Source organism: Platalea leucorodia, assembly GCF_965183815.1.
Source record: "Platalea leucorodia genome assembly, chromosome: 1".
In the NCBI taxonomy this organism is placed as follows: domain Eukaryota; kingdom Metazoa; phylum Chordata; class Aves; order Pelecaniformes; family Threskiornithidae; genus Platalea; species Platalea leucorodia.
Window position 1 is genome coordinate 116,438,450 of NC_138823.1, and position 23,621 is coordinate 116,462,070.

Below are 23,621 nucleotides of genomic sequence, written 5' to 3' on the forward strand. Positions count from 1 at the left end.
GGTGCAAGGAGGGGGTGATGGGGGGGCGAGTGTCCCCGTCGCCTGTCGCCCCACCGCCTCCCGCTCTCCCATCCCGCTTGCATGCGGCAGCTCGAGCAGAAACCTCCTCTCCCCGCTGAGGTGATGCGGGTTTGGAGGCGGGCCGCCCCCGCCCCCCGGCGCAGGCCTGCCCGCCAGCCCGCCCGCTTGCCTGCGCGCCGTGCGGGGCGGCCGTGCGCGGAGCGGGGCGCGGAGCATGGCGCGGGCGGCGGCGGCGGGGCCGGGGCCGGGGCTCGGGCTGCTGCTGCGGCTGCTGCTGCTGGGCGGCCTCCTGCTGCGGGGCGGCGGGGCGGCGGCGGCGGCGGGGGCCGAGCCGTGCCAGGCGCCGCGGCAGTGGGAAGGGCGCACCGTGTCCTACGAGCACGGCACGGGCCGCAACACCCGGGCCGCCGTCTCCTACGACGGCCCCAACCAGCGCCTCCGCATCCTGGAGGAGAGGAAGGCGCTCATCCCCTGCAAGAAGTAGGTGTCCGCGGCGGGACCCCGCGGCGGGGCCGGGCCGGGCCGGGCCGGGCCGGGCGGGGCGGTGATGGTCGGCGCGGAGCCCGGAGGCGCCTCCCGGCGGGGTGCGGGGCGATGCGGGGCGGGGAGGGGGGGTCTCCCCCGGCGTTGCGGGGCGGCACCTCCCCGGCGTGAGACGGGGGAGAGCGGGGGGCGGCCCGGCACGGCGGCGGGGGGCAGCCGCTGGGAATAACCGGCGCTGGAAAACCTGTCACCGGCATGACTTATATCCATGCTCCGCATACATATATATATAACTCTAGTGAGAGATTTATGATCAACAGTGTCAGCTTTTTACCATCGGAGATATTTCCTCTCTCCCAGCTGTTCTGTTTTTTAAATGGAATGGGAAGCGAGTCCAAAAATACAGCCCAAAATGTGAGGTATAACGGGTATAATGAGGTACAATGAAGAGATTACACTCAAACATGGGAATAATGTTGGGGGGGGGGGGATTCTAGCCGAGTCATTTGCTAACCAATTTGAGTCACGTTTTACAAGTTGTCTGCTCATTCTCGGTTCCTGCAAGTGCTAAGTCAGTGCAGGGCGTCAGGATGCATCTATTACCTGTGGTACAGTGTACTTATTCACATTGCACAGGCTGCCCAGCCCCAGAGGACCTCCCTGTTCTTAGTTTATACAGTATGTGTCTGTTAAGCCCATTACTAACTCAACAAAATCCCTGCGTCATTGTGCATTTCTTGAATTTGCTGAAAAACAAGCCTAGAGAAAAGCTGACTGAAGAAGGGCCTCTTTTTTTCTCCTCAGCCTGCCAAGCTCAGGCCCTGACAGGCTGGGTGGAAGAAATGATCAGCCCAGAGAGGCCTTCCTGAGTGAGACATTTCTGGGTACTGAGCGTCAGTAACTCTCAGACACCATGTCAAGAAATACCTGTCAGTGTGAGGGTAGCCGGTCTGCCTCTACCTCCACCTCTTCCACCTAAAAATTGTTCAAATAATAGTGCGTCAGTCCTGGGGACGTATAAGCCAAGGTGAAGACCAGCCTACAAATGCTGTATCATCCCAACTAAATGATCTCTGCTACTGAAAGATCAATATTCCTTTTTGCTCCTGACTTTTTTCCTGACAGTGATCAATTTCTTACCAACATCACATAGTCATTGTTTTCATCTTTCCAGAGTGTATGCTCCTCCTCAGTCCTGTCTCTGACAGTCCCAAAACACTATTAAAAGTGGTTTATGAGTTTCATTTTCAAGCTTAGTTTTTCCCTCATTGTTAGCTTTTTTCTTTATTACTGCTTTCATATAGGAGCCACATGAAGAGTGTTAAAGGCAACATCTAGTTAGTTGTTCGCTGGTGGTCTGCTAACATACAACATAGAGTCTGACACTGGGCGTGCTCATACTCTCCTTCTTTTAGGAGTCCTAGGTTGACCTTCATGTTTGACAAACGTAAAACTGCACTACAAAGTCTGATGCAAGTCTTTTCTAGCTTCTAAGTTGTACTGAGCTCATTTCTTCAAGCTTATGTTTATTTTATTTGAAAACTTTATTTTAAGATTGAATAATTACTCTACATTTTCTACTCTGGGCCAGATTTTGGCTTTTGCTAAGATCTGCTCTTTTTACATTTTTGATAAATATTTGCTCTGGACACAGTTTCGTCTGGGCTGATAGGGCTAGAAAGAGGCAAAGTGCAGACAGGTGCACTTGAAGCATTTCTCTGTTGGTTTTTCCTGCATTAGCTTTTTGTTGTAGGCAATCTCTGACCTCAGGGATCCCTGGTGTTTCCAGGCTGACCATATTTTCTGCCATCCAAAACTGGAGGGTGGTTTTGTTATGTGCACAGCTAGTGTCTGCTAAGGGCGTGACCCAGCTTCCATTGCAGTCAACGGAAAGACTCCCATTGATTTCAATGTGTGTTGGATTGGGTCTGGAGCTGTGATCACAACTTCATTTCACTGTGGACATAGTGAGTCATAAACTGAAGCCTTCAGAAGTCAGAGGCGAGGGGATTTATCATGTCTTTTGAAAAATAACCTCTCCCCCACTCCACTTTGATGTTGGCAAGAAAAGGGTAATTACACTGAGGCAGTGACTACAAAAGCAACAAGAAAAACAGTGCTGTCCGGGTCTCTAAGGAAATTTCAGTCTAAATTCTCATGAACAGACACATTTTGCTCCTATCAGATGTAACTTACATGCAGCAATCAGGGTTGGCCAGCAATCAAATTTTTATACAAAGTGTTTTCTGAAGCTTGCAAATGTGGACCGTATCAGACACAGCTCTGTTTAAGTTAGTTGACCGAGGTTAATCAGGGACACAAAGATCTGCCTGTGTGGAATGGCTTGCAGGCTCGTAACCACAGGAAAACCTGAAACTTTCAGTTTTTATTGTAGATATATGTTTCAAATTCATGTAATTTGCTATGTGGCATTTTCATACCTACATCAACCCGGTGTTTTAAGTAAACTCCTGAAAAGTAACCATAAGGTAAATATCCCATCGCTGCTTCGTTAACATCACTTCTTTGCTTGCCAGTCATTGCAAGAGCATCTGAGATGCAGTGACTGTCTTGGTAAAGGCTGCCTGCTTCCCATCGGCCACCTGAGCACACACCTCGCTCGCTGTACGACCAAGTGGAGCTGGTTCATTAAAGCAATCACTGATGATTGTTTCAGCCAGCTTCTTGGGTGTGTGTTTCTCTGGGTCATACTGTTGACTGTCCGCACTCCGGCTTAGAGTGTAAAAACTACCAATGGCGATCTGAGGCTGAGCTTTTTAGAGGAGAACCTATTCCAGTTGAATTCATTACTAAACTTGCTTGCTTGCTTCTTTTACAGCCCCAGCCTTAGCTACACTCTGCATCTTATGTTTTCTCCAGTGTGCCTTTCCCCGCTGCTTCTTTCCCCTTCAGGATCAAAATTTCAGGGATAGACAAGGAAGTCAGGGACAGTCTTCTCTTTTGGTTTTGTGTAGCTCTCAGCTGATACCAGGAGAAGGGAGAAGAAAACAGAGGTTTTTATTGAGTAGATGGTGCCGTTTCACATTTGGAAGAGTTCATGCCAATAGGGTTATTATATGATGTGAAAGGAGAGCACTTCAAATGGTTCCCTAGAGCTCTTGAATCAGAGCTGTGTCACATTACCTGTGTAAACACGGGACGTATTTTTTAATCCTTTATTGCCTACTACATAGAGTTACTTCCCTTTGTGCTTTCTGTATGTTAATCCTTCCTCGCTCTTGTTCAACCCTCTGTTGGCCACCATCTCAGGACACTTCACAAAATAGGTAACAGTCATCAGCATGGTTTTGTTGTTGGGGCAAAAGTGTTTCATTTTTAAGGTAACATCTATGGTTCAGATTTGAATATGACACCACTGTGAACTGGTGAGAAATCCTGGCACTACAAAGGTCTAAACCAAAAATCCTAGTGGCTGCATTGTGGCCAGAACTTCACATGTCCTGCATCACCTTTCATTTTCTTGGAGAAACAGAGCAAGAAGTGTACTGCCTGGCACTGCTGAAGGCACTCAACAGGCATTAGTGTTCAGTTACGAAGGAAGAAAAGCATGAAGTGGTGAGCAGAGCAGAAATCACACAGGTGGTGTTTGAGGGCTGGGGTGTTACTTACCACATGCAGTATTCATAGAGTTTCACCCTTATCTTCCATACTGTTTTTCACAGAGTGATTTTCAGGGGAGGCCCAGTAACAGTTTATCCTATGAGAAATGCAATGGTGTGGAGAAAAAAAAATTTCCATGTGGTCAAGAAAGTCAGCAGGAGGAAGAAAATCCATGTAACCTCCATGGGCCATTGTACAGCATGCAGCACATTGGGATGCCTATGTATTTGAGGCTGCTAGGGTTATTGTCTTAACAACCATGACAGCAGAGCAGAAAAACAACCTGGAGATATCATAGCAGTGTTTATTTAAAAACAGAACTGTGTGTTGGTAATTTCTTTAGTTTCAATTGTATTGTTTCAATTTGCAAAAGACAGGCACAGTTATGGGTAGGATTAACTCCTTCACTTGGCAACAAAAACTGATAGTACAATAGAGGAGCAACAAAGCTGTGTTTAAAGAAACACATCTGTTATTCTGGCACACTCTTTGCATGCATGTGTCAATCCCTGTCCTTGACTGAAGAGAAGCAGCGTACGGTCAGGTGCAAATATAACAGCATTCATCTGGAGAAGAGGTGATGACTTTTCAAAATAAACAGAGTGTGGGCACGCGTGTCTGACTTATCTCAACTACTTCTTAGTTGTTTTAGGATGTGTGATCGTAAAGGAAAAAACAGCAGTGTCTGACCTATTAAAATCATATAATGCATCCGTTCTGTGGTCATTATGGTGACTCAACAGGCTAAGTATTGAGCTACCCTGAGCGACTGCAAATTTGTTTCCCAGACTTGGTTTTGGGAGTGGTTTCTGCAGCTTAATGTTTAGGGGAATGAATGATGGTCATGGGTAAAATTTTCAGAATTGGCCAAGTTACTTGGGAACCCAAGCCCCATTTTTTAAGATGATGTAGAGTATGCAAACTTCTGAGACCCTTAATTTGCAGTGAAACATAGAATTGAATTTTCAGCAGTTTCCCTAAATCCAACGTGAATTCTTGGGATCTAAAATGCTTCATAAGCTGCTGTGTATATAAGTCACTTTTGAGAATAAGAACTAAGGGAAGGTACTCAAACCTTCTGCATTTACTTTCCTCCCATAGGAACCAGTTTCTTTCAGGTGTCTGCTGCTGGTAACAACTGTGCGTTTGGAAAGGGGGCACTGGAAAGCTGCTGTGGTGGATGTGGGCTGGCAGTCAGATGCTAGGCAATAGCCTGAAGCACGCAGCAGTTGTTCTAGTGAGAGTTGTGTACTGTTGGGGTATGGAGGGTTGGCTGTACAAGCCTCAACTTTTGCATTTCCATCATAAGCTGATTTACGAGTCAGTTTACAGAGTCTGTCAGCGATGCTCTCTGCCAAAGCGGCTGGTTCCTTGGAGAAGAGCACTGTACAAGGAGAGAGCTGTGGTCCATGAGGGCTGCATGGAGGAGCATCTCGTCTCACCTGTACTGTTCATTCTGTTTGTTTCTACCTACAAGAGGCAACAGCCATTTCCTTTTCCAAGTTCTTGATTGTGTTGGAGGTCAGCCAGGCTATACAGTTCAGGGAGGCAGTGAAGCTAATTGCCTTCATTGTTACAGGTGGGCTGGGTGGGAAGAGATGAAAACATTGCTCAGGGGAGGTGGTTGAAAGTCTTCAGCCATCGAGCTGCGGCACTAACACACAAATGGACTTTATCAGAGGAAGCTGGGAACTGTTGGTTTAGCAATGCTTTTGCTGTCTTGTGTTTTATGCTTTTGATAACTTCCTTGGACAGCAGCGTCTTTGTTGTGGGGGAAAAAAAAAAAAAAAAAAAGATAAATGAATATGAATAAAGCAGATCCATTGCTTTGAGATGCCATATTCTGTTTAGTGTAGTGTTCTCAACCCCCTTTTTTATGCTAAGTACTCTGGAGCCATTTTATACGCTACCAAAACACAGCACCCACCCAAACTGCAAAAAATAAACTGGCTCTTCAGTTTGAAAGAACAGGATTGAGAAAACCCTTTAAAGCTGGAGAGAAAGTGTAGATAAGCAGTGTCCAGTGACCCCAAATTGATAATTTGCTGGAGTGCTGGTTGGTGTGCTTAGAAACTGCTGTCAGACACTCAATGGGGTCATTACTATCACATCAGTTATAGATATTGTTGACTGGGTGTTCTTAAAAAAAATAGAGGTTCTCATCAAGAAGTTTTGTTTTTCTAAAAAACATTGTTGAATGATAGCCACTGGCACCATATTGCTGTTGATACTAGTGGATATTGGCTTAAGCCTTTTATCTGTCTGAACCCCTTAAAGTTAGGGGAATACTTCTTCCCTCTTACCATCTCTTCTTTGTCTATTTGAACTCTTTGTGTGTTTGCATAGAAACTTAATGGCTCGTTTTGTACTATTGGATATTATGGTAAAAACTTAAAGCAAAACCAGGACTGCACTGAAGATATAATATGCCTACAGATCTGTAACTCAGATCAGTGGACCAGTGTTTTCACAAGACCAGTGTTTTCACTGTCATTTTTATTCAGGGATTTTTTTACTTTTTTTTTTTTTTTTTTTGGTAGAGACTTAGAGTGGAGATGAATAGAGAGAGAGATTCAAGTTCATAATTTGTTCTGTGCTCACAGACAGCACGCACACAGTCGATGGTGACGTGACTGCACAGCTAAACAAACACAATGAAAGAAATCTTTATATTCATGGTCTTAATTTGGGCTCCATTCAGCTTGAGGCCTGGTGTAATTCAGATGGCACAACTGGCAACATCACACCTATTCTCACAGGACCAAATGCCATTTGTCTGAAAAACTATCATCTCCTCTGAAGGATAAACCATAATCTTCTAATGTAGGGCTGATCTTGCACTGCTGTGAGCTGAGAAAAAAATGACTGTGCATTGCTTTCAGAGAAATCTGAGGGATAAAAGCATCCAAAGGACACTTTACCAGTTGATGGATTAGTCCTTCAGTTGTAATCTGTTTAAGTTAAGGATCCAGGGCTCCTGAATGTAAAAGGGCCAGTAATTTAAAACAATTTCAGGTATTCAAGACAGCATTTATTGAAATGCCTCCAGAAATGCCTCCAGAAATTTGTCTGTTCATGCAGTTAGTATATGTGCTATAACTCTCTAGAATCTTTCCTATCCTATATCTTCCCATCCCAGTCTGGTTCACTGGAATTACAGTGCGTGACACGATAGGGTGGTTTAGGGCACAGTCCCTTCCCAACGATGCGAATCCATCAGTTTTCTGTTGTGGCTGTAGCTGTCCCTGGGCTGAGTGGTGGGTGTGTGCCGGGTCTCCCTTCATTGCAGGGTGAGGGAATATGCTCCAGTATTGTCCCAACAGCTGGGGAGCAGCTGTGGCATCTTCCCAGGAGCAGGATTTAGGAGGTACGACTGCATCCTGGAATTTGGAGAGAGCTAAGACCAGGGGAATTGTTCACTGAATTGTTCAGTCCCACGGTTTATCATCCATATGCAGTTGAACTGCATTTTTCTTGATATGCGAAAAGGGGAAGGGTTTTGAATATGATGGCTGCATATGTTACAGTTGAGAGCATACTGAAAAGCTCAAGAGTTTGGGTTAACAAGCAAAAGATTTTTCCCTTACTTTTTGCTTACTTTTGTAACTCAGGGCTGCAAACTTAGCAAAGTCAATGAGAATTTTGCCTTTGGCACAAAGATCTCATCACAGGACTTTATGTTAGATGCACATTTGTAACATATGTGGGAGGTACGTACAAGAAATACATTTCTCTGTTTCCAATTCAAACTCGGCCTCAATTCCTGAGGTTGGTCCACACTGCCAAAACTGAAACCATCATTCAGCCTCTAGCCTCATTGATGACAGCAATGGTATAACTGTGGTGGACGGCTTTCAATGTTGTGTCATCTGAGTGGAACTGAAAGATGTAGTGATAAAACCTGTGCCTCTGAACCTGATCCACACCCTGCCTCTGCCAGCACTTCCAAGGATGAATTTTGGTAGGCGATTGCCAGTTAGAGGAGAGGAACTGTTCAGGGAAGGAGGCAGGATGTTTTAATTATAAGAACAGAAGACTTTTTTTTTTTTTAACCTTTCCTGCAGTCCATTTTGCAGTCCATTTTTTCACTAACGTACTTAATTTTTGTGCTACTGCCATTTATTGGTTAATATCACTATTGATTTATTCATGTGACAAGAGAGTTTATGTATGTTACAAGTTTATTATTTTGTAGTTCAGAGGGTGCTCTTCTTGTGCTTTTTCCTGTCAGACATCATCTTGCTCTGAAAGTTGTCTCCTCCATCTGAGAACTGATTTGGTTTGCATATGAACAGGCTTGTCCATCGATTAACTGGGTGGGACAAGTTTTCAACTGGGTGACGTTTTCATAGACAAGTGAAGTCAGTGAAATGGTACAAATTTATGCCTTTATCTGTATGCCAGGTCATTAGCTGATGTAATTGAAAGGTAGAGTTCTAGTATCCTTCCATCCTCTCCATTTTGCTATAAACTGATGGCTAAACTTGACGTGATTAGATGTTTCAATCCAGGAAAGGACAGTAGCATAGCAAATAATACTGAGTTACTCAGAAACAGAATAAATGGACTTCTCTGTCACATAACATGGGAGAAGGTGAAATTTACAGGAGTGTTGGGAAAGAAGAATGCTTGCTACAGTGGCCAGGTGTTGTGAAGAGGTAAGAGGAGGAATGAGGCATGTAAGTAAATGTGTAAGATTAGAAACTGATGCAGTCTTAGAAATGGACTGTTGACAATTCAGGGATGAACACAGTAGAAAATAGGACAGGGTTTTCTTTTTAAGCCACAATTTAGGCATCAGATCTGTGCAGGGACTGGAGGAAAGAGTCTTTTCCCATGCCTGTCATACTAGGGCTGCTTGCTGGAGAAACGGACTTGTGGCCATCCGGCCAGTGACTTTCGGGCTGTGGATCTGTGTAGCTGCAGCAGCAGCAGCCCAATTCCTGACCCTCACATTGGCCAGCTGCATCCCTATCTTCAGAAGGCCTTCAGCTTCGTCTTCCCTGTAGATTTGCAAGGAATTGCACGCTCAGCAACACACCAAGTTCTCTCTCTCAAAGTATTTTTACCTGTTGCTCTTCTTAACTCAAAGGGGAAATTATTTTCTCCTCCAAAGTGTTTTTAAGGCATGGTATAGTGTCTGGTGTGCTGGGGAGGGGGTGATGTCTGGGTATAACAGGGCCACCTTGTGCAATATTTTGGCTCTTCTAGAATAAGGAGCATTATGCCCGGCATGGCATTGCATAACCTGAAGGTACCACTGCCCAGTGAAACTTCTCCTCATCTCTGCCAAGCAGACCTGTTTCTTTCAGCTGTTTTTGTTTACTGCCTCACTTTTATTGCCCTGGGGGAGATACATGTATGTTGACAAGAGATCTTAGATTCCACAGGGAAACTGTGTGTCCTCCCAAGGCTCTGGAGGATGGCTTTTTGCCTATATCATGGTTACTCTGTGATACCTGAGAGTCACAGGTCAAGGACGGGATTTTCTGCCAAGAGTTTGTTCCCATGCGTGAAAGTACGGAAGGCTCAACATGTGAGACACTCCTTGTTTTCAGTTGCATATTAATTTCCGGAGTTGGTACCTTTTATACTTTCATACCCAGGAGTAAATTAGGGGTTTCCAACAGCAGCATAACTGTCTTTGTCCAAAACCTAATTTATAACAGGTGGTAGTAAGAAAGAAAGAATGACTTGTTTTCATCTGAACTTGTACTTTTTTTTTTATCTTTTGTAAATATAGATCCTTGACATTTATTTGAGAATCAATTTAATCATTCTTTTGAAAGTTATGTGCACACATTTGGCTTTATATCCCACTTGATTATTAAAAGATGCTTCCCTTGTACCAGAAGAAGTGAATAAGGTGACACTAATTTTTGCAATTCTTGCTTTTGCTCTGAGAATTTTATTAGCAACATTCCTACAGTCAGTAGGGCTGTTCCCATAACTTAGCAATGACCATATTTTTACTTTTTCAGATTTTCATGATTTTCAGAATTTCTGGCATCAGAACATGAATTTGGCAGGCACTTTTCTTCATGTACAGTGCTCACACGGTAGTGTTTACAATTTTTCAGTCTTTGGCTATTAAGATTTTGCATGTCTCGGGATCTACTTAGCTATTCATTCCATGAAAGCCTATTTTATCCCTTTCATTCCTTATTAAATTTACCCTTTCATTCTGTCATCATCCAGACTATATTTTGTGGGCCAAATCCAGCACAGAGGGAACTTCCATCCAGCCTTCTGCCTTTCCCCACTGAATAGCTCCTTGTTGCTTTAATAATTGGCTGGCACTTGGATCCCCCTGTGTTGCTGCCCCTGTATCCATGCCGGAGGAGCAGAAGGGACTGGGTGCATAGGTTGGAAATTACCCCAATCAATCACCCCTGTGGATGAGGGACAGTGATATGCACTGCCATATTGGAAGAGTAATGGAACAGTCACTGGTAATATGTGCAGATACCACACTGCATGTGTATAGCTTATTTCTTTTGCATATAAAACAACGCAGAGCTGAGTGATCTTGGGACGTTATTAATTTCTTGTCTGACAAAAAAAAAAAAAGATGTAAGATTTTGGCAGTTAAGAAGATTTGGATTATCAGATGTCATTAATAGGTACCAAATTATTCTAAATCTGGAGCTCTGACTGCATTTTTTCGTAAATAAAAAAGAACATTTCAAAACTTAATAGAAATATGTGTAGAACTGCATAACTGTGTGATTCAACCCAAATGTCCCCGAAGAGCCATCTAAAAACTACAGGTACAAAAGCACATAAGGTTTGTAGAATTCTGGAAGAGTCATAAAAATCTCAATTGCTGCCTTCTTTTGGATCTTAGAAGGCTGAAACTGTTTTGGTCTAGCTCCTCCCTGAATTATAAACAAAAGCAATCTCTTCATTGCAGTTGAAATTGTCTTTTAATATGAAATACCCAAGAAGTGGCTTATCCTTAAGTTCATTAAACTCATTTGCCCTTCTCAAATGGAAGGTAATGTTGCATACTTACTGGATATCTTATTTTCAACATGTATTATTTATCCTGAGGACAGTTCATAATGAAATGTGATATTGTGACTGATGATAGCAAAAAAATGCAGAAGACCAAAATTACCACATGTATTGCAACATCCCATATTAAGGTTACTTATGATGAACCTTGTTTCTTTACTCCATTTAAAAAATAACATTGTAATAACGCTCTGCATATTTACCTTTTGGTCAGTTGAATAGTTCACAAGTAATTCATTCCAAAAATGGCTTCACTGACCCTTGTTGATTGACTTCTTGTGCAGTAACGTGCTCTTCAGAATCTTCTCCTTTATAGCTATTGCCAAATATTATTTCATATTTTCGAGTGCATGTTCAAAACACACCGTCAACTGCTTTACTGGAGTTAGCAGTAAAGCAGGAAAAGTTTTATAACATCTGTAACTAATATCCCAGGTTGTCTATTGGGAACAAACTGTTTTCTAATAGATTTTTTTTTTTTAAGACCTAACCTACTTTTTCTTAAGGCTTTATTGAGGTGAGAAAAAAAGCCCCCCAAAACACCTCCACAGGATGGTACCACTTACTAGCAGAATAAAGAACCTCTGCCTTTGTTCTGCTCTGTTCTTATTCTGAGCTTGGGACCAGTTGCAGAGAAAAAATGGTGTAAGATAGCAACGAAGAGAACCACTTACAAGACTTTCCACCGAGGTTTCAGTCTCTGATGTTGCCCATCTGTTTCTCTGTCAGTTCCAGTACTTTCATACTTAGCAAGCCTTATCTGCTGTCCTCCTGTCAGTTCACTGTGGGAATTCATGGTGAGGTTGCTGCTTTGTCTGAAAATTAGATGGCTCAGTAGATAAGACTGTTCCTGAAAGTGTGGTGTGCTTGGCATTTGCCATTTATTTTGGTGAAACCCTACACGGGAAAGCTGCTGTGAGACCTGTATAGTGTTTAGCTCCTGAACAGCTGGGAATTTCTTCTTAAGTAGTCTGTCTGCATGGAAACCTGCTGTTTGTATGGATACCTGTTGTTTCAGAAATTAATGTTTCTGAGGGGGAATGGCCAGATTTTCCCCAAAGTTCTCCAAGGGCAGTTTTGTGCATGGCAGTTCTAAAGGCTTTTAAACACTCATATGGGGCACAGAGTCAATGCAGTGAACGCAGCAAAGAAAGATCTCATTTTTCATTCTTTCAGTATCTCCTAATACCATTTGCAACTGTGGTTTTATCATATTCAGATACTTTTCTTGCCAGGAAACTTATGATTCTGCCATACTTTTAGGCAGCCAGCACTGGAAAGTTTACTCATGCTATGTAGTTATGGTAATTCCCAGAGGATGTTTATTATTTGGAAAGTAGAGTTCCATACAGGATGAGGAATTCTTGCTACAATTAGTTCCCAAATTAATGTATCACTTTAATTATATCCAGATTTGTTGGCCTGCGTATTCTGTAGAAGAAACAAATTTCTTTTTTCTTATCTGTGGTGGCATCTGGGGACTGGAACACCTGATTGTGTCATTTTAAATACCTGTGCACAAAACACATGGATTCTCAAAGTCAGAGTAGTTTGTTACCCTCCCTATCCCAGAAGAGAATGAAAGGGACGAATTTGGATAATATGCTTGATAAAGTGTGAACGTGTGGCGTCTCCTGTACTTTTTTATAGAGGGGAAAAATAAATAGGGAGAGTAAAAGGAGATAAGGATGTGTGAGTGGAGACACCCTTTGTGTTTTATTTATCCCCTTGTTACTGAAGAGTGAAAATGTAAGGGACCATCTAACTGTCTCAACATAGCAGAAGATGAAAGACTTGCTATTTTTTTAACTGCTCTTCTGGGCTGCCTGTCTCCAAAACCAAATGTAAACATGTAGATATTGATTCTCAATATGTTTACAAGTATTCTTTGTTTATTGACATATTTATCTTAATTTTTGGTTAGTTACATTGCCTTTAAGAGTAGGTGATCTCACAACATACATACCTTATAGGCAGGTTGTTTTAAGTTCCTAAATCCTTAATGTAAGTAAGTAATCTAGTCTTCTGACATAGAAAACAGTTGGCCATCAGAGATGGAGGCAGAATTGGGTATAATTCAGATACATTCAGGATATCCATTCTGTCACATCAGTTGTGCCAATATAATCAAGCCAGGTCAAAGTGACGTACAAGCTGGCATGGAGGCACAAGCTGTTTGAGGCACTGCCAAATGTAGGTACGACAACTGCTTAGTTGGAGCCCGATAAAGGGATCCACGGTGGGTCAAGTGGGATCCCCTCTCTTACTGCGTTTTGGAAGTCTAGCACAAGCCTGAAACACAGTTTGGTTCTCTGGATTTCCTTCCCCTGAAAGAATGGAAAAATTCACTTACAAAGCTTGTGTTATGTCTCTGCAGGATATGTATTGTAACTGAGATGCTTATATACTGTAGCAATAGTAACTATAAACATTGTTCAATGTGTTCAATGTCCTTTGGATTATTTTTTTTTTTTAACCATGGCAGTTCTTTAAATATCCAGTGTTCTCCTCCATGTTGGCCTAATGAATTATCTGCTGTTTTCAATTGCTATATACCCATTTATAATCAGTCTGGTCTTCATAATTCATCCCCACCACCAAATCTTTGAATGCAGTTTCAGGCTGTAAAAATGCATAGATCATTTTTGTACTTTTGCAAATGTTGTTTAAAATATTATGAAAAGAGGGAGAATATCTCATCATTACAATATGCATATGATGTTTGATAGGAAATTAGTATAGTGTATGAACAAGGATTAAGTATAAAGACAAAAATCTACTTAAATCATTAGCTCAAACTCTTTATACTGAAGCAGCATATGTAGAAGTTAAGCTTTGTGAAAGCTGATCATAGCAGCCTCTGGCTACTATGCCTTTGAGATACACTTGCTGTGTAGAGGGCTGGGGCAGGCAGTGACAACATGGGGCTTCTTCATTGGCACAGAAAGCCTTTTCTGTCCTCTGTTCCTCTTCAGCAGCAAGCATACTGATCCTGATCCTGATGGAGGGTGGCTGGCTCTGCTGGGAAGGTCTGACCTGCACCACTGGGGACACTGTCGGGAAGGGGACCTGCAGGAGCACAGCAGCATGTCTCTGGCCAGAGAGCCTCCTGCTCAAGGCATGGCCGTGTTGATAAGCAGTTTGCTGGTGGAGGTGGACCGTGTTGTCGTAACCAGAGTGATATAAAATAGCCTTTGCTTGCTGCCCTGTGAAGCTTTAAGAATAGGGAGGATTTCCAGGGTGAGAAAAATGACATATCGCAGAGGACTCCTCTTAGGACATGCTCAGGGCTTTGGGCATACCTCCACCCAGATGCTTTTTGTAAGAAGAGGTGAGCAGCAACCGAATCACCACCTTGGCCAGAGTGAGTTTCCTCTACGATTTTTGCTCCTTACCAGCTCCCTCCCTCAGAAATCGCTTTCCTATTCCCTGAATGAGTCGAACTACAGGGTTAAGGCAATGCAGAGAACCTGGGAGAGCAAGTACCCTGAGAGATACAGCAGACCAGAAAACAAATGGATGAATGAAAATGCTGCAAAGATTTCCCATAAGTGAATTCATTTTTCTGAGTTTTCATACTCTCAGAGTTGTAGGACTTTTGTGAAGTTAACTGTAGCAAATGATTACATAAAAAAGGCCCCAAAGAGGGGTTTTTATGACAAAAAGATGTTTCAAATAATTTAAGTGTCTGTAGTTAAGGATATAAAGATATTAATTACTTTGCCTAAAAGCAAAGTCCAGAACACTATAAAGAAGAGAACTAGAAATATGATGAAAGCCAGAATATTCAAAGACAGCTTAAACTTGTGGAAATACATTTTGGGGAATTGAGAGTACATAGAACATGTTATATTTGCCTTCCAGCATCTCCTCAGATTGCCCATTTGAGATAAGTTGATAGTTGTGTTAGGTTTTAATCATTTTTCAGCTTCTTTTTTCTTCTAAATGGAATGGCTAATAAACACCTGATCTAACATCTGTAAAAATCAGTGAAACTTTCCTGGCTGCTTTCACAGGGCTTTGGATCAGGTTAATGTATAATTTTGGAGGAGTTATACAGCCAGATTTATCTCTAATTACATAGCTGGTAGATGGAAATTGTAAACAGCAGCAGTTACATGAGGATCTGCTGTTACGATGTGGGAAGAACAATTGTCTCTTGACAGCCAGGGGAAACATGAGAGATGGGAGAGAAAATCTGATGGGCAGAAAAGTGCCTTTGCTGATGCACTGCTCTGGGGAGAGAATTCAGGAGTTTCTTATGCAGTCTTTGTATAGAAAAAAAGGTGTCTAGCAATGTTGGGCACCTCGATTTTGCAATGGTTGCACTGACACACTGAATTTCAGAAAATACTGAATATTGTCCCTCTGAAAATTTGCCCTTTTCAAGTATCTTCATGTTGAACATCCAAAATAGGAAGCTGTTCAAAATCACTGGTCATTTTTTAACATCTTGCCCATTAAATGTATAAAATAACGCAATTAGAAACAATAAAAAACTACAATATGCAAATATGAGACACTGTGTAAATTTTAAATAAAGTCATTTGTATTTTAAAACCAAGAGTTATTTTCATATTTGTTATGATTATAGGAATGGTAAAGTGAAATAATTTTGACATGTACAAAAGTTCTGAGTTCATATTAATAAAGAAAAGCTCAAAGAAAACTGTGGCTCCCTGGCAGTGTATGTATGACACTGGGCTCTGTGTCAGGAAAACACCCCAAAATTAGGTAGGCATACCTGTTTGCTAAAGACTTCAGTTTGTATTTCTGTCAGATGCTAAATGGTAAAGCTATTTCTGTCATGTTTTAAGCAGCATGGGTAGTCTAAACATGTTCAATAGGTCTAGTGACCTTTTCCTGAGTAATGGAAAACTTTCAGCTGTGCCAGTGCAGTATATTTATACCAATATTATTTACAGGTCTTGCCCTCCTTGCTACTGCTTCTTAGAACTGTCCTTGAATGAAAAATAAATGTGTCAGGTTTTTAATACAATTAAAGTGGCTATAAACATTCTTAAAAATAGAAATGTATTCTTAGCCATGCTTACTTTAGCTGATTGCTATGTCTTCAGCAACTGTTGTTTCTGTGATGGTCTAACAGATAATCTGTGAAATGGTTCTGCATCAAATACACCGATGTGTACCCTAAAGCAAGTACTCAATAATTTAAAGAGAAAGGTTTTGAAATTCATATTCATCTATTAATTATTTATGCATTTGCAGTCCAGCTGATTTTTAAGAACATACAGAGGTCTGCCAGTTTCTTGTGGTGCATCATGGATATTGCTTTCGGAGGATTCCGGCAAGCAGTATATGTGTGATGACTGCTGAAAGTCCCCCACAAAAGGTAGAGAAGTTGTGGGTTAGTGGACAGTTGTGATAAAAAAAAGCACAATAACTCAACAGAGGACCAAAAAAACTCCAGTTTTGTGAAAAGCAATTTTAACAGATAGTTTGACCTTTTAATTATTCCCTTTGAATGCTGAACATGTATCATTTGAATCCTATCTCCCTAGTCCTGATTTTAGACAGTGTTTGTCTTTAACTCATTCAGGCACTGAAAACAATGTGATGGTGTCACTAGGGTTAACTGTAAAAGCAAACAGAGCTGAGGATCATCAGTGTGCAGGAGATGGCACCATCCCTCAAATCCCCAGACTCCCCATGTGAAATAAGATGGAAGCTCAGCCCTCTGCTGAGACTCCTCAGAGAGGATGCACAGTTGCCACCATTGTTTTTGAGAGGTCTCAGAAAGTGATCCCTGAAGGTCGTTCAGCACCTTTGGGCAGGTAGCAGTGTCAAGGATCCAAGTCATAGAACTGATAATGTCAGGACTAATTGATTAACCTTGTCTGTTACCAGAAGAGACAAGCAGCCATCAATATTCTGTAATCACCTACGTGTAAGGCTGGGAAGGTCTCTGAGCTGCCATATAACCTGTTCCTCCATCCCGGAGAAGCAAAGCTGTGTTTGGGATGTCTCTGACCTTTGGTTTTCTTACCAGTTCTTGTAAAAGCTGGATCTTAAGAAGATTCCATGGAAACCTGCAGCACTTACACATACAGACGTTTTTAGAGGATCTCATTTAAACCCTCCATGCTGAAAGTGGTGCTGTTTTCTTCCAATGCTAACTTCAGGTAACATGGAGAAAAATTGGTATTCTTTTTTAGCTTTTTATATACTGGACAGCTTATCATGTGTCCTACCTCAGTCTTCCTTTTGTAGACTAAACATGCCTAGTTTCTTCGTAGGTCCTGTTTCTTACGTATCACACCATTCTTGCTGTTCTCTGGACTATATCCAGTCTGTTTAGCTGTTCCCTTAAGAGTGGCATCCAAAATCAGGAACACCATTACCACTCTGACCTCATCAGGGCTAAGCAGAACAGAGTAAATGATATCCCTAATTGATCCAGAATTGTGAATTTGCCTTTCTAAATCATTACGGTGTACTGCACCAGATCTCAATGGATATGTGTTCAAACTGCCGTTTGCTTTATAACCATGGAGCAATTAACATTTGTCCCTAATGATGAGTTTTCTCTCACAGATACATTCCCCTCTTTCTTGTAATTCTTTTATTTTGCCCACTTTCAGTCAGGTCCACCTGGACTTTTAACTCACCAACCATGTTGTATTTGAATCCAGTCACTAATTTATGCGCTCAGCAAACAATATTACTTTTGATTGATAGCTGCTGAAGGAAGAAGAAAAAGACCTGCACAAAGACTTCTGGATGAAATGAAGAAGTTGGTTATACACTGGAGGTAGGGAGGGAGAATGAAGTGCAGTGCCAGGACTTCAGGTTGTGTTTATTTCCAGTGAAGTGAATCTCCATCTTTCACAAAGTTTATTTGAAAATAAGCTACACTCAGATCTTTGGAGAAAGATGTTAGAAAGTTAAAGTGTACTTAGCTTTCCAACTGTGTTGTCTGATTATCCTAGCTGGCCTGACTTCCAAACTCCCTTGAAAATAGACCTAGTGTTTTTTTATTTTTTACATTGGACAGATATCTGAAAGACCTGAATCATCCCTCTTAAGGAAATCATTGCAGATGGAAGGTGGAGATCATTACATCTTGGGGCAGTAATCTGGTACAAGTGCATATCCTCACAAATTTTTCCAGGGAACATTCCGCCATGAAAGAAAAGTTTGCTCTATCAGAATAGGGACCTACTCCGCATCTGTTCCAAAGGGCAATCTGTTCCTCAGACTTCTTCATGATTACTTTTTATACAGGAATGCGTACTGAAAAGCAACTAACTGGCCAAGTGTATGCGTGATGGGATTTACAATCTCAATGAAGAGCAATATAGCTCTCCTGAATTTAATGTAGTCCCTGTTCACGGTATCTGAAGGTCCTTCTCTGTTTATACACGGAAGTTAAGATGAGTAAGAAGCTGCAGTGCCCAGTCCTAGCTGAAAAATTGGTGTTTATTTGTTATTATTCTTTTATTCCAAAGTAAGTATCTGGAAAAGGGAGACTGTTTAAGTTTAGTTATTTGTGATTAGGGACCTCATTCTGCTGTGCCTTTCTGATGTGTAAAACAGATACTACCATATCAGGGCAGAGCTAAGATCCAATTTAATATCCTGTCTCTGAGCCTGATTCAGAGAAAGGGGTGAAAGCTCCAGATAAATCTGACGATTAGAGGTAAAATTAAAAACAGGAAGACAGGTATGTCTTTTAGTTTGTTTTGTTTTGTTTTGTTTTTTCTTTCTGGAGATACTCTCAGTCATTGTAACCATGATTTTTCTGGTTCTCTATATGTGTTAAATTTCTGCTTCCTTTTTGTTACATTTTTCCAAGCTCATAGAGTGCCTTGATATAATTGCACACTCAGAAGAGCATTTCCACATCTCAGTTTTGAGCATCCACTCTTTCAATTGAGTTATTTACTTCCCTTCTGTATATAACACAAAGAGGATGAGAAATGTAATAAATAAGTGATAACGTACCTCTGTCATTTCCCTCCTTATTGTTCTGTCCTTCCTAAGGTCTTTCGTATATATTGAGAGGCAAATCCTGGCCTTCCTCATTCTTTTTGTTCTCCTCTAAGCCATGCTGGGATTTTCCAGTAACCTTTATTGTTATTAACCTACTCAGGGCAGCAAGACCTCACGGTACTAGTCTTTTTTACAAACCCAGAACAGGAAAATAATCTCTGACCTCAAGTATGTTTTGATATCATGTGGCTCTAGTGGTACATACCATATTCCCTAGGAGGTGATTCCATTGATTCATTGGAAAGCATTATGGTATTCTGGCTACATCTTCCATTCCTTTCCTTTTGAGCTATGCCGTTGCTGACCGAGCGCTCCGATTCACAAATATACCATTACTTAGGGAAACACGCAGATGCTCTCTATTAAGGACAGTGCATCTTTTAGCCCCTTGCAAAACATGACTCCCCTAAACACAATGCTTTATTGTTTTCCTGAATTTCAACTTCAATTAGAATGCGTTGTTCTCAGCGGTGCAACTTGGTGGATCAGACTGATTATTATGGAGTGTCAAATAGCCAAAAAGGGACAGCAAGGGAAACAGCGCTCTTGCTGAAGAACTTAACTTCCCTTAGTATTTGCCAAAGTAGCTAATCTAATTTGTGGGAAAACAATTAAAAGAATAAGACATTGCATAATTTTTTAATTGAGTTTCATAATTAAAATCACAAAAATATGTCATCCTTTAGCTGGTGTAGCTTTGACTTCCCAGCTTTCGATTCTTATATTTAAGGTTTTCTTTCTACACGAACTTCATAATTAACAGGACTTAAACTGCCTAATTCTCTCTGCTTCGGAAACTGGTAGTGCTGTCAATGTTCCTCATATACCTTGCTAATTAGATACCTGATACAGGGGGCTTGGTTGCCTTGAAAATAAAAAAGGCCTTTACAATCTGTGAGTGATTTAAGTCAGACTAAAAAATACTGCTTTTACACAATATCAGATTACATTTGCTGTCACATGTATTTGCACAATACTGTATTTGTACAACATACCATAGTCCAGCACCACTGCCAAACATGTGAGATCAAATATGGTAAATTACTGTTGTTGTTGAGGTCTGATACACCAGAAGAAAAACAGAAGTCTGAAATTACCGAAAACTTCATGGGAAGGAGGAAAGGAGTTCCCAGAAATATACTGAAAAACGAATGCTTCTCAGTTTTGAAAAGAGCTTGCCAGAGCTTTCCAAAAGCAGATGAATGTTCTTGACCTGATGAGTGTTTATCAACTGTCTGCGTGTCTGCTTGGCAGCTTTGCTCCCTTGAAAATGTTCTTAATCTGAAGAGCTGAGAAGATGAGGTTTTGTAGTCATCCTTCTAGTAAAGGTTCCCATTCTCCCAGTACTTCTTCAGTAAGAAACGTGTAAAAACTAGTGGTATTGTTATGAAAATTTTGTGGGGTATGTTATCAAGATGATACAAGTTAACTCAAGAATTACGTACTTGGATGTACCCGTCAGCGTACACAAGAACAGAGAATTTGTTTGGGATATTTTTAGTGAAATTTCTTCTAGTTAGAAGTGTTTCTAACTTCTTTCACAGTGTTTAAAAATGCCTTTTTACAAACAGAGCCGGCAAAGAATTAAATAATACCACAAAGGCAGACAGATGCTTCAAGCTTTCGGTTAATCTCAAAAGAGAAAGCAAAGTTAGTTTTGGAATAATTGCAGGGACCTCAACTTGATATCTTAAATATCAAATACTGTTCCCTGCTGAGCAACACAATATCTCTGATACATAATATTTTGCTTTCATTTTTCAATTGCTTTATAATAATTGCTAGGTAATATAAGTCCTGGCTGACATGAGTGGGAGTTTTAAGGATACAACAGCTGCAGCTGGGAAAACTGAATCAACAGGTTAAAGCCCTGGATGCCTGAAACCCCATATGTCTTTGCAGGAAAGGAAAGTCTATTTTACACGAACCATTCTTCCATTGTTTTTTGGGGCAGGAATTGGGGTTTTGTTTTTTGTTAATGCAATGCCTCACACAACTGGTTCTTGATCCCTCATTAGTGTCTCTTCAGTGCTACAGCAATCAAAAAATATACAACAAGAAAGGCATTTTAAGGCTCCGTGACTAAGTTACTTGTCCAAAGCCACAGAGCGAAATGATGCAGAGCCAGATTTAGCACACAAGGAATTTCTTTTACCCAGTCTCAGCCTCAGACCATTATTTTGCTTCTCTCTAGCAAATGATCTTGTCTGATGTGCTTTGATACATCAGGTGCCTCTTGGCATGCTACTGCCAGCACCTCTGCTCCTCTGAGTCACTACGAAGGCAACTGCACAGCAAACAGCTCCTTCCTTCTAGGTTTGATGCTCACAAGGAAGCCTTTGGAAATGCAGAAGTAAACCCTGGGAGTCATGCGGATGTATTAGGTGACGGGCAGGCTAGCACGCTTCAGGACTGACAGCTGAGAAGGACCTCAGCATAGGGCACTTTTCATCAGGCCTCAGTGCAGACTGAGTATCTGAAACAGAGCTGGTAGCATGGTCTTGAGTTTAATGACTTTTTTTCTGACAAATATTAAAAAATAATTCATTGTTTTGAATTGCATTCATAACATGCAGAACAATAATCCATTCAAAAGACAAGTCATTAGATATGTTTATTGGTTTCAGTCATTTACGAGGGTCCAAGAGTGTGTCTTTTTGTTATCTGGGCTGTCTCCTGGGAGGCACCTCTAACTATCTCCCCAAATTTCAGGAGGAATCTCAGAAGTAGGATGGTATTTGGATGCACACCCACTCCTCGCAGTACGGCCTCAATGCAAGTGCTTCGCCTCGTGATTGTGTGGGCATGGTATTCTGCCCTGGCATTGAATTCAGTTGGTCTCTTATTCAGGAAAATGCTTTCCTTAGGTCAGGAGAAGAGAGTACTGAACTCAGCGTGTATCCCACCTGTCTGACATGATTACTTTCAGCAAAGTCAATGGAATTATTTGCACAGGATATGGTCCAGTGTTAAGAAATTCTTTAAAGCATAGGAGCAAAAAACATGCATGTGTCTTTATATGCTGGAATTTATCCATTTTCAAGTACAGACAAAGGGAGTATTAAGGACCAAGAGAGAGTCCTGTTAAGGGCATAGTGTACAAAGGGTGTGAGGCATAGGACAGGGTAGAATGGAATAGGATAGGAAAGGAAGGGAAATAATCTCAGTCAGGCAAATAGGGTAACTTGTCCAAGTAACTTCTCCAAATCTGTTTGAAGGTGCCCAGTGAACAGCTTGGGGCTTTCTTAAAGTTACAGTTTAAGGAATGAAATTATTATAAAAATAATATTAGAGGTGGGCACAGGCTGCAAATATGTTACTTTTTCTGAAAAAACAAACTAATTAAAAATAATTTCCTCTTCTGTTTCTTTGCCAAGACCTATTTTCAGGACTCTGTGCTTCCCCTCAAGCAGCCAATGAAGTCTCAGGCACCTAAAACAAATAGAGGCAGTATACTTAGGACTTGGCTGGTATAAAAAAAAAAAAAAAAAAAAAAAAAAGAGGAAATTATTTTTAAATATTTTGATTTAAAATATGCTAGATTGTCATTTTTCTATTCATGCACATTTTGTTATTAATCTTGGCTGGTAAATAGTTCTCTTTATAAAACAACAACTTAACCATTCATCTTTCATATGCAGTTAAACTCAGATCCTGTGTAATCTTAGGTTTCTGTGCTTGCTATTTCCAGGACACACACAGGAGCAATTCTCTTTAAAACTTGGATGTGAGGTACATCCAGGTTAAATAATGACAGTGTAAATCATGTTCACTGCTTACCCAGGGCTGCCACGCACAGTGAGTAGAGCCATGCTCTCTGCAGTTCTCATCTTGTGTGCCTGCCACTGTAGCTGCTGAATTCATCCCAGCAGCACATCAAATCGTACAACTGGTGTCTGTTCCACATACGTTGGCTCTGCCACTCCCAGAACCAAAAATGTAGGTGCTGGAGCCTCTTGCTCTGCAGAATGTGTGCTAGAGAGAGGCTTGGTGATGAGTTTCATTTGTTTGGATTTTTCTAATTCTTTTCATTGTTGTTTCATAATGCACATCTTGCTGTCTGCATGGAAGGTGGCAAAGTCAAGAAAGTAGGCTTTTTTGGGTTGTGGCCCCCCTTCTGCAAGTATTCAGGCCATCTGTTGAAGTCACAGTGGCTATCCATGTGCTGTAAGTTAAATACATGTATTTGTCAGATTGAAGTTTGAACTACTGTTTCACTTGAGTAAAGGTGGCACATGTCCCTCATGCAATGATATCAATTCACAGGCTACAAAATTTAGAACAAAAGATATTTATTCCATGAAATAATTTGGAAAGGAAAGGATAAGGAAAAAGAAAACATGAAAAAATTATTGTTAAAAATGCAAATAGAATTTCTGTGTGAAATAAATTTTAAGTAAGGATTTAAGATAAAAAAGAAATGTAATTGTTCTAATTTTATTCCCAGTAGTTTGTAATGCTTTGCT

The 23,621-nt window shown here is 41.2% G+C and overlaps 1 protein-coding gene across 1 annotated transcript in view; it reads left to right on the top strand.

The window, feature by feature from the left end:
* Positions 1–123: 123 nt before the first annotated feature.
* EPDR1 (ependymin related 1) overlaps positions 124–23,621 on the top strand; it is a gene marked incomplete at both ends in the record, with an annotated part of 29,233 nt that continues 5,735 nt past the window's right edge. The window contains 2 exon segments of the mRNA XM_082311430.1: positions 124–254; positions 256–501. Of these exon segments, the coding sequence (XP_082167556.1) occupies positions 124–254; positions 256–501 (377 nt within the window).